General features: G+C 36.0%; 1 protein-coding gene across 1 annotated transcript in view; it reads left to right on the forward strand.

The window, feature by feature from the left end:
* LOC145982327 (uncharacterized) overlaps nucleotides 1–12,781 on the forward strand; it is a 111,074-nt gene that overhangs the window by 60,865 nt on the left and 37,428 nt on the right. The window contains exons 6-7 of the mRNA XM_083115888.1: nucleotides 1,488–1,541; nucleotides 4,091–4,138. Coding sequence (XP_082972014.1) covers nucleotides 1,488–1,541; nucleotides 4,091–4,138 — 102 coding nt within the window. The remainder of the gene's footprint in view (nucleotides 1–1,487; nucleotides 1,542–4,090; nucleotides 4,139–12,781) is intronic.

A 12,781-nucleotide genomic window follows, 5' to 3' on the forward strand; every position in this document is an offset into this window, starting at 1 on the left:
CTTTCTTCAGGGGACCAAGCTGAAGAAATTTAAAATACGGGAAAATGTAAAATCAAGGAAAATTTCTTAACATTTTACTATGTTGGGACCAGCAAATTTAATGTATAATGTGGGAAAATGTAAAATCCGGGAACGTAAAATCGGGGTTCCACTGTAACTATGAAAATTTTGAGTCTCATTTGTCTTGTAATTGTAAAATTATTCAAGGTCAAAGTTCGCAGAAATTGCCCTTTCTGAGCTTGTTGAGCTGTATTAAATGTGCTGTAACTCTGCTCCTATTTGACCTAGGAAGCTGAAATAATGTTTATTGTACAGGGAATGGAACAAGCTTTTCAGTGATATGTAATAAGCCTACCTGTGAATAAAAATAAAATGCATAGTTTCAACTCCCCAAATTTCATGCAAATCTGAGATGGTCAGGTTAGGAGCTGTGTTGATTTCTTATGGAATGAATTTTATGTCTTCTCACATCATGATCGGGCCACAAGTTTGGAGTCCAAACTCAAGTATCCATAGGTTTTAATCAGATAGTAGTTTGGTTCTGAGTTTCAGGAACACCCTGACAGAGAGTTGAAACATCATGTGTCAAGGGTTTTTTACTGAAATATACACAAATTTCATCAGCATATTTAGTGTTTTTTTTCTTTAATTTTGACATACTACATATACATTTTTTTTCAACAAGGAAATATAAGGTCAGTTGTTGTTGTTGTTGTTGTTTTAAGTCCAATTTATGCACAGTAAGGCTAATCATATTGGATTGATTTGGTGTTTTAAGTCCACTTTATTCACAGTAAGGCTAATCTGGACTGGATCTACAGTTTAAAGTGTGATCCGAAACACTATGGCCCTCCAAAAATCGAACCCGAGACCCCTTGATTACAAGGTGATGATGCTACCACTGCACCATCGGGGAAGCCATAAGGCTAATCAGGGCTGGGCCTATGGTTTAAAGTTGGATCCAAACCACTATGTGTCTCCACTGGGTATTGAACCCGGGACCCCTTGATTACAAGGAGATGATGCTACCACTGTGCCATCGTAGAGGCTGTAAGGTCAGTTACAAAATATACAATGCAACAATATTACATCACAAGATAATGTTTCAGAAGGGAGTCAGTAAACAACTAATTTTTATATGCTTGTTGTACTGCATTTTGATCTGTATTATAAGACTATTTTAGAAACCCATATATCGAAATTATCACTTATTTAGTTGTATTTAAAATTGAAAAACTGAAATCACATTTTAAATCCTGAAATTGTTTTGAATTTGCCCAGGCCTCAGCAGAACCAATTACAGGGGACATGTGGCCAGCACGACGAAACCAGTCATTGAGCTCCATAAAGAAACACCATATACTCTTAACACCATATACTCTTAACACCATATACTCTTAACATCACCAACTGTATCATAAATGTAATACATCTTATTTAAGTGTTTATATAATAAATATTCCTCCTTTCTTGCTCACTCAATTTAGGACAAAGTGCACAAGCAGGATGCGGCAGAGGAGATCCAGAAGGTATCCTTGACTGTAAGTATTAATTCTTAAATAAATGTTTATAGTGCAGTGAATAAGTTCCCAAAATATTTTAATTCTGGATTCCAGCACCAAACTTTAGGGTTTGATGAAATACATATCAAAGACTATAAATCAGCTGGGAGACAATCTCAGAAATCATTGTCACGTGCAGTGACGTCATCAAAATGGCCACCAAGCAGCTTGTTAGATGTTTAATATCTCAGAAACTACTGAACGGATTTTAATGAAATAAGTCATTTAAAGGAATAGTTTTTTTATCTAAAATTGCATTTTTACACAGTTTTCTGTAAATTCAATTGTTTTTTAATAAAGTTCAAATTATGAATATTTTCCTTATTTCCTGTCCCATCCACTTCCCAATGCGTAACACTGTTAAGCCTTGTTTCCATGTTAATAAAACATGAAAATGCTGACCAAAGCAAACTTTTATAGTATCAAAAAAGAGGGTGGAAACGTTATATTTTTATGTATATTTTTTTAAAGTTTGCCTTAGTCAGAATTTTAATGTTTTATTCCCAATGCGATATCCATGCAACACTATGTTCAAGGTTGCTTAAAATAGTTTCTAAAATTTAACTATAAGTTGCTGTATGCTTGCACATATTATTAGTTTTACCTACTTAATATTGCTCCTTGATGATTTGTTATCAATAAATTATTTTCAATCTAATTTGATATTTTCTTAAGAATAAGGCCTGTTTTTTTTTCTCCTCCTTTTGGTTGTTAAATGTCAATCCTAAGTACAGAGGTAGAAGTGTTCCTTGATCTACATTGTGACGGCTCAATTAAGCAGCTAGTTGCCCTTCACTCTTAACGCATTTAACTAACTATGCAAAAGTCAGGGCTGCAATTTTTTCTTGTTCTGCAAAGGATGCTTTCTTGCTGGTAATCGGGTTTCCTGTAGATGTTCCTTCTAAAACCATTCTAAAAACCAGAAGTGATTTCTTAGAAACAAAGTTCACATGGTTCTTTAAAAGACCTATTAAACTTTTGAAATTGCCAAACACGTCTTCATGAACAATGTTGAATAGCTACACGTGTTAGACACATTCCGTCACTTATGGAATTGTAACTACACTCATCAATTATGCCATTATGAACATCTCCTACAAATGTTAGGAAAATTTCTCAACAAACTTGCGATGAGAGAGGTTCACATTCATCATATTAACTTAATTGTTAATTTATAGCCATTTTCTGTTGTGAGAGGCTGTTTGCTGTCGGTTTGGCACAGAACAAATATATTTCATGATATGACTGATTTGCTGTGGCTTGTGTACAATGAAATTACAATAAATATGGGGTGCGTTCCGAAGGTCTTAACGAAACTAACGAATCGAACGAAAGTAACTGGCCTCGTGAACCTGGTGAAACCAGTTATTTTACAGACTTCTGGGTTGCTCTAGACGAAAGCGCAGGCACAGCTTTATGTTTATAGAAATTTGCTGCATGGCGTCCAGCAGAAGGCATGTGCTACTAGCAGAAATAAACTCTGCTTCGAGCACTGTTACTCATTTTAATCACATTGTAGGAAGAGTTAAGGCACACTCAGCTTGTGCATGTTGCTTCATATTGCTCTATGTTAAAAATATAATACATTTTCCGAACTAGAGCAGTTTGAAGCCATCATGCACACGCGTTGTCTGCGGGCAGCAGACAATTCTCACCGAACAAACCAACCTCCTGGCCCCTGTATTTAGTGAATCTCGTTCTTTCACAGATGCACGGAATGCGACTTTTGGGACAGCATAATAAACCTCACAAAACGCACGGAAGCACTTATTGACCATAACTCGTGCAACTTTCGGAACAGGCCCATGGAAGGTTCCAGGTTCGAATCCTGGCCAGGGTCTGAATGTTTTTGTACACTCACCTCACTTAGAAATTTGTTGTCCGTGCAATGCTATGAAGCATGTATAGGGGGATGGAGGGGGGGGGGAAGGTATAAGACCACACACATTCTATTGATCTTGGTCATGTTGGAGGTGATGTGAGCAGCAACATGCTCTGGCCACCTTTTCCCCAGGGTTGCTTCAAGGTACCCATTTAGTTGAGGCTTGATGGACCCCAGAGTCCCTTTATGCATGACAACCTACTGATAATTTCTCCCCTGTGTGTTGCGCCATGCCATGAAGGTGTATATGGGGTATGGAATTAGGGACCTACACTTTCTTGATCATGGTTGAAGGTGTGGATTTGATTTCATTTATTTATTCACCTTTAGGGATTACAATAATCCATGATTTAGATGATGTGATCAGAACCATGGCTATGGTGCCTTTACCCCCCCCCCCCTGCTTCATAGTTTCCTCCATTTACCCACTATTCAATACTGGGTGGGCACTGGAGCTGCTTGAAAAGAAAAAAATCCTGGTTCTCATTTACTGGGGAGATGCCTTAATGACTGAGCTACCACAGCTTATAATTTATCATTTAAACTTATAATTTTGTAAATACTTGAATGTAGAACATTTGTTTAATTATCCCTGCGAATCATTATTTTTTAAAAAAATATATATATACATTTTGTTTCATTTCAGAAATGTGAATTGGCTGCTATCAGAGATGATGTAAATTCTGCAATGATGGTAAGCAATATTTCTTTGAAGTTTAAAAATTTCTTTTTTTGTAATATTGTTCTCTTTGATTGTATGTGGATTTTTGTGAATAATGTACGTTACATGCGATATATCCTTGAGGAGTGTAAGCGACCAAGCCAAGACGCCACGCAAATAGTTGCTGTCTCACTTTTGGAAGCCACAATGTAGCCAGACCACGTTGAGTGAGAATATGGCTGACATACAATAATTCTCACCAATGTGGCCGACTCAGTTTGCACGAACCTAAACACAACAAAATCCCGCAGATACCAGGGGAAAGTGAATCAAGATCAAGGGGCTCTTATGGAGATATGTCGTATACACTATATACATTTTATTTACATGATATTTATATTGTTTTCTACTCCTCATTTGATGCACATCTGCTATCTTGGTCCCACTTATCTGTGGTACCCACTGCCGGGACTCTAGCCTGGTTCACAAGAACAAGTTGCTGCGCAAACTTCCAGCAGTAGCCAGGACTCAAAATCATCACACTGGCCTTGTCCACAGTTGTAACTTATTCTTCATGTGACTGTGGAAATGTGTCATTTGAGTGACACTTTTTGAATGCACACTGTCTTCAGCATAATGCATGCCCACCAGCCCTGTCTCGCACAACTCCCAACTGGCACTGTCCCTCTGGGCAACTCAAATATCACTTAGTGTACTGCTGCACCGGACTAATGCACTGACGAACTGTTATGGACGAAGTGTCATCCAACATGGTTACAAACTGTCCAGTTTTTTTGGGGGGGTTTCAGATAAAACCTGGGCAAAACTGGGTTTTTTTTTTTTTTCAGGTTATGTTTAAACACATATATATATATATTAAAAATGAAATATTTTTTCTCCTAGTAGTAATGCATTGTAACATTCAATTTGTATTGCTTTATACTCTGTCTCAACTATCCAAGTAAACGAAAACAAGTCTCTGCGCAAGTAGTAACACGAGATGGCTCCACTAATAAACACCGGAAAGAGAAATGGATTGCCTGGAGGGGGGCAAGCAACTGCAGTTAACAGCCTTCACAGCAGCATGTACTCTGCTTCGCTCTGCCCACTCTATTTCATCCCCTTCTCTGATGCTATGCGCACCCTTACTCCAGAAATAACTGTGACAGGGAATAGTTGACTGAATCAAAAACTATTTAACAATTATGTTAACATAATCTGTTCCATTTTTTTTTTTCAACACTTTGATTCTATTCTTCCAGGAGGGTGTAATAGTTATTGAGGAAGCATATACTTTGGTTTATCCAAGAATCAGACTACCAAGGGGTGGGGGTACAAAATATGTTGTGACCAGTGTTTTTTTTCTGATAGTCAACAACGGCACTCGATACTGGCATCTTATTATAGGTGAGGACTAATAACATTTTATTCTAACAAGATAAATGCTTACTATCCCAGAAGTCTTGGGTTCGAATCCCAGCCTAGCCATGGGTATTCTTTGTGTCCTTTCATCAATTTCATCATATCATCACTTGTTCTCATCTTTGCGATTAGCCAAATGTGGCAGAAAAGAGGAGTAAAATAAAGCAAATCAATCAATCAATCAGTGAAACAAACAAGAGAAATGCATGTGTGTGTGTGTGTGTGTGTGTGTGTGTGTATGCATCATCGTTTATGAACATAACACAATTTTGAGTAATTGTTATGATGAACACATTAACAAACAACATGGTAACATATCAATCTTTCTTCCCAGAAAAAAAGCAATAATCATAACTTCTTACAGATTTAATTTTATCAATCAGGTTTGCTACCTTTTTCCTCCGCCCTTAAAAACACAATTCTTGAACCTTTTCAATGTAACCAATGGAGGTACAAAATACATAGACTTTATACCTTCCGTCTGCCACAAGACAAAACGTGAAGAGCAAGAAACTGTGTCATCTTTAAAATCCCTTCTGTCATACTATCCCCAACAACAAACTGTAAAATTTCATCGTGAACATTGGGCCTCTTCCTAACAGTTTTTGAAAAAAGCTTGAAATGGTACATTTACTAGACATATTACATGGAACAAATTCATAGAACGTATTAAGAAGAAAACTAAACTTCATGTTACAACTCACATTAAATAATTTCCCGAGCATGACCTGGTGATACCTTAAATGCAGCTGAAATTTTTGCTCCAATGTAAGGAAGAAGAAAAAAAAAAAATCACATTAAGCTATAGGCAATTATTAAAAACCACGAACAGACCACTTGAAGAAACCAAAGAAGAAAAAATTCATAACAACAATGCCGACAAAAGAAAAGAAACTGGCCGCTGATCTTTATAGAGACTGCCGCCAGTTCTGAAAAGTATCGGCACCTCTTTCAGTGCTTCCCTGTTGGATTCAATAATAACGGTCTTACTTCAGTACCCATCATTCGGTGCTCAATATGACAACATGACATAATATTACATATTAATGTTAGTGTTTTCAATAAACGTAGGGGGTGCAGAAGAAAATTAAGGGTTGCGCAAGCACCCTCTCATGCCCCCTGGCACCTCAGTGGTGAAAGTATGTGTTTTTCAAGATCAAGCACATTTTTAGTTAATACGATTAGTAAATATTCCATTCTGAACTTCGCCAGCCCCCATGGCGGAGTGGTAAGCAAGTGGTGCTATGATGCCAGGGGTCCTGGGTTCAAATCCCAGCCAGGGCATGGATGTTTGCGAGTGTCCATTCATCAATTTCATCATATCATCACTCATCTCCATCTTCGCAAATTACCCAAAAGTGGCACAAAAAGCAAAGGAAAATAAAGCATATCAATCAAAACCATTCTGAACTTCAGTTTATGAAACACATTATTTTGTGAATGAAGTGTTGTGTCTATGTTGGAATGAATTATGCTACAGCTACAAACATGTTTTTTATCTCATTTATTTCATATGCCATTGACCATTAGATTATTCAAAAATAGTATGTAACACAATGTTTTAAATCTGCTTCAATACAGTTTGTTCACAGTTTGTCACAGTTGTGTTTTCTCATTATTTTTCTGGATGTTTCAAGCAAGCATAAATACCTCCTTCGTATATTAACTATGCCAAATTACAAATTTGCTGTATTTAATTGCATGGCTGATTTAATCCAAATGGAATACATTATACATCTTCCAAAATATCTGGCTGCTATGGTAATGGCAATTCCCATGGTCAAAACATTGGTGTCCCCAATTTGGTTCCCAACGTTTCCCAAACGTGCACTATATTTTAAGACATTTATTGTCAAATTATAGCTTAAGCAAAGCCGTAATATTCTAAAGAGTCTCCTTTCTTAATCTCCAGAAATGTAGCTTAGGCAGAGTTTTGAAATCGTCATCAGAATTTGGACTCTACCTCGGCATACGAAAAATCATTTTTTTTCTACAATCTTGAAATACTTTGAACAAATGTAAATGGTCTCAAAATTGGTGACTTACCCATAACCTTCCTAAAATACACACTACATTACAGAGTTTTTACTAAAAACTTAAAACTCAAGTGATATCGCAACATTGCTGAGACTTAAGTTTCTTAATCTACGAAAATATAACCTAGTCATATAAGCATAATTTAAAGTTTTCGCAAGACATGTTAAACCAGTCTCATCTACTATCTTGAAACATGATAGCCAATATTTCTCAAATACAATGTGAGATCAATCCTTCAAGTTATCTTGCAACTATAAAAATTGCAACTCAAAAGCTTTGCATTTATGGCGGTATCAAAAATAGAATGTGTGTGATTTTACCTCTTACCTCCACTCCTAAGAGCATAGCATAGAGCCTGCCTGCAACTTGTGGAAAATTAATTTTTCATCTACCAATCTACCATATTGAAACAAATTGCTCGATTTTGTTCACACATTTTTTAGCTGCAGAAATAATTTCACCTAAATGATTCTAAATTTACAGCAGTTATCATCATCATTAAATAGATGACTTATCCCTCTCTGCTCATCCACCCTAACTCATACTCCTCCTAAATTATGCACTATATATTTTGATAATTTTTTTGTCAAATTATAGTGCAAGTACATAATGCTGCTGTAAGTTTCGTGCACAAAGCTGACATTGTGGTAATTATGAAGATGCACGACTTGCATGGCCTCAGAGCTCCTAAACAGACATAAATGACATTTTACTGCATAGGCAAGCAACCCATTAGGATGAGAAATGACAAAAATCATTTAAAGAGTGTTCGAATTTAATTATGTCACAATTAACAATATTTCAATAAAAAATGTACTCAATTCTCCCTTGTAATGTTTAAACATATAAACATTTCTTGTATCAATTAATCATCACAGTTGAAACTATGATGTGCCACTATGGATTCCCCCCACATAAGCAAGTGACTGGTAACCAAAGTGCTCCCACATTTCAAAATTATAAGCTTTGTTCAAGTATGATGCATCAATAAATGCAAACGTTTTATTTAAAAATTTGTGATACTTTTTCTTTTTTGTTTCTTGGATATATGATCTTTTTATTTGTGTTAAATGTTCATTTCTAGCATGATTTGAGGAAAACAACCTGAAAAACCCACTATGACTTGTACTACATTCACTACTTTCAGTATTATAAATTCTGATAAGCTTTATCTTTACAAGTTTTCCAAAAGCAATTGACAATTATAGAACCTCACAAGTATTTAAAGCCATAATTTACAACATTTTCTGAAAAAAAAAACACACTTTGACTGGTTTTTTTGGTGGTTTTTTCGAATAGGTTTTCTAAAAAAAACTGCATGGGAAAGACTGGTCTGGGCCCACCCGGGTCAACCCTGAGACTAACACATGCAGCGAACTGATGCACGGCGAGCACCTTAAGCACACTGGCACTGGACAAACTGTCTAAACTGCGATGAACTCTCACAACAAACTGCATGCGTGCGTGTGTTACTCCACAAAGTGTCCTCTATGAACGCTTGTCAAAATACTGTCCGTGTACGTGTTCACGAAAACTGTTGTCCTCTCTTCTCTCACAGGCTCCCTTTCTTCCCAAAGTACCACATAAAGGGGACAAGCCCTGATTGGCCCTTTCCATTTGAACTGCAAACTGCAACTGCAGGGTCCTGCAGGCCAAATTTCAAGAAACTGGCCAAGCTCTGTAGGTGCTGGTGAAAGTTTTGGGCCGAAATATCCGCTACTATTGTTATGTAAATGTGGGAGATGTCAGGCAAAAGATTAACCCTTTTGGAAGAAAGATGTGGAATTTAGGTCAGATCTGGGAGACAAGAATCTGCTTTGTTCCCATGAGAAGTAAAGTTTCCTTAAACGGGGATATGAACAATGTGCATCTTAAAAATAAATAATATGAATATGCACATGTATATACTTAACACACTTAGTAATAATATAATTATGTTACTATGTATGGTTGCAGGAGTCACAATGATTATTAAAGTCAACTGATTACATTTTACAGGTGAAAGAAAAGCAGGGAGTGTGTGATGGTATTTTGAAATTTGACAAAGGCTTTGAATTTTGTTGTATAACAGACTTGGAATTTGTTTAAAAAATAACTTTTCATTTGGAACTTTAAAAGGGTTTTGTGTTCTTTTACATTGATGTTCTACTTCTTGGATTAATCACAGCAATGAGAATGCATGAGGATAAGAGTGCCACAGGATATTTTCTCAGGAGAGGCAGAGCAAGATTACATATCTTCCCCTTAAGTCATAGAAACTCATGTTTTAGGTTACCCTTTATTATTATTATTATTATTATTATATTATTATTTACATATCACATAATTTAAATTACATTTAAAGTATGCTACCTTGGTGTTGTCAAGTTCAATCTTGAATCCTGTATTTAAATATAAACTGGATTCGCCTTGCTTCTTTTCCATATAAAAATATGCAACATGAAATAATTGGACCAATTTACAATTTTGCTTTTTTCATTTTTCAGGTATAGTTTTCTAGAAAGTAATGACATTTTTTGTTATATTTTGAGATTTTATTTATTACTGAATATTTTTTTTCTGTTAATGCTTGTCCACTCATAAGGAAACATCTTTTCCAGGAAACAAAGTAGACTATTAGCAATATCTCCCTGCTTTGCATCTTTTGTTGGGTGAGAACTTTTCTCTTGCTGACTGTGAATTGAATCCAGGAGACATTGGTTGCTTTCAGCATGCTACAATTGTTTTAGTGAAATATATAGGATTTCCTCCATCTTAAAGTCTCTACTAGCAAACAATAGCAAACATTTTTATTTGAACATATCAGCCAAGTGTTCATTTTAATTCAGATTTATTCTGAAAAGCTATTTCAATTTGTGGTTTGAGTATACTCCATGAGGCCTTAAAAGGATCGCTTTGCGGGCTTGCAGCAGACAAAAATATAGGGGTGTGTCTGCGAGAACCAATCAGGTCCGTGAATGAGCGAGCCTGGTTGCCACAGCTAGCTCGCTGCACCCTTCTGGAAGGGTGAGTGACCTCTGCCTCTTGCTACCTCGGCCTGTTTGTTCGGCTGAGGAGCAGACGACATGAGAGTATCGGCAATAGTGTGCGAGCGATGTTTGCTGTTAGCCCGCGAAACGCTGTTTCTAAGGCCTCCTGCAGTATAATAATACTGAATGAAGTTATTTCCTGTAAATTGTTCTGTATTTGCCAGTTCTGCATTAATCAGACTGTTTCTTACAGGGGAGTGTCCAGGGGCATTATGCTCCTTCTCAAAGAAGTTATAGTAAATTTAACAATATTGCACTATAATCTATTAAATTGCTTCCTAAAATTAACATTTGGCACATTAAACATTTCAATGCTTTTGAAGACTTAATATCAAATTTCTACTTATGTACTTCAACACATCCACTTGTTTCAACTATCAAACCGTGAGCCTGATGCCATGTTTCGTACTCTTGTATGTTTTTTTTAAAAAAAAATAATAAACACTCTCTTCAAGTATTAATTACATTTATTGTAATTACGGAACATGCAGACTGCCATATTTTCTTGTTTTCATTTCCAGTAACCAGAAGATATGTTTTTATTAGTAATGGGCTGATATGCAATTTTGGCCAATATCGATAGAGTACCAATATGCAATTTTGGCCAATATCGATAGAGTACCAATATGAAATTTACTGATACCAATAACTGATATTCTACCACTCCAATATAAAATTCCAAATGATCCCTGAAGAACCTGAATGGTTCATTGACCTCCTTAGTAAATGTTTCTTCCCAGGTTACTGCAGTGCAAAAGTAGCTGCATATTTAGATATTTACTTTTCAAAAAAGTAAGGCATGGAGAATATCCATAAAAATTATGACAAAAAGGCAGAATATTGCACTAAATTATAAGATATTTATAGATATATCAGATTTAAAAAAATAATCAGTAATTTTACTGATACGCCTATATTGGTCGATACCGATAGAGTATTGATCAATCTGTCCCATCCCTAGTTTTTATCATATAATTAATCCATATGTTACAGTATAGCATATGTTCCATTCACAACATTCATCGATACTATGCTCATTCATCTGTCTTTCTCTTCTTGTCCCACTATACTCAATGATCTGCATTGCAATTTCAGATACCTGGGTGTGTGTGTAGTACCTGAGTGATGCTTGATGAGTAAGATTTTCACTCCTTGAGCAGACAGAGTATTTGCTTGATTGTGTGTGCTCATTGATCAAATATGAGTGCCTTTGATATTGATCTGTGGGCCTCCCCCATGGCGCAGTGGTAGCGTCATTTCCTTGTAATCAAGGGGTCCCAGGTTTGATACCCGGTAGAGGCACAAGTGGTTCGGATCCCACTTTAAACTGTAGGTTCAGTTCCGATTAGCCTTACTGTGCATAAAGTGGACTTAAAACACCAAATCAAACCAAACCAATATTGATCTGTGACCAATGTGGCTGCTTTGACTAAACAAGATTTCAGTGATTTTCAAAAGCTATTAATTATTGAAATGGTGAAATGGTTGATGTGGACATAACTGTTGAAATTTTCCTTTTCACACTTGCACAAACTTTCTAAAACTACAGTGTATATTTGGAATAAACAACACTTTAATTTGAATACAATTATAAATAGTGGAAAATGATATTACCTTCTGTTACTTGAACTTTCTCTGTAATTACCCTATATCACAGCCAATAGTCACAAATACTTCTTCATTAGCCACCATATTCTTACTCTTTGTTCCGTAAGATGGAAACACAAGAATGATATATTCTGTGGTAAGGAAGGTTAAAGTTTGCTCAGCAAGTAAGTAAGCAACACTCACCGAATAACACTTCCTTGGCCATCGAGTAGCTGAGCGATCACGTTGCTCACTGCACCCCTGGGAGTAACTCTTTTGTAACACATCTTCTTAAGTACAATTTTTAAAAATGAAATTATCAAATTTTAATTTATTATGATACAATAAATAATAGACCAGCCAAAGACCAAAATTATGACTTTTACCTGCATGGAATATTAATAATTGGCATCAATGCTAAATCAATCTGTAATATGCTAGATTGAAATACTATTGTGGATGCCACTAAAAATTTTAACCTTGAAGGTTATTTATTGCAAGGTCATATTGCGACCTAAAAGGTCTAATCACAAAGTTTTCCAAATATAGTCATATAATATCAAAAGAAAGGTATGGACTAGGCAAACAATTTGGTACTATT

This window comes from Lepisma saccharinum, unplaced genomic scaffold (assembly GCF_977018435.1).
Source record: "Lepisma saccharinum unplaced genomic scaffold, izLepSacc3.1 HAP1_SCAFFOLD_117, whole genome shotgun sequence".
Taxonomy (NCBI): domain Eukaryota; kingdom Metazoa; phylum Arthropoda; class Insecta; order Zygentoma; family Lepismatidae; genus Lepisma; species Lepisma saccharinum.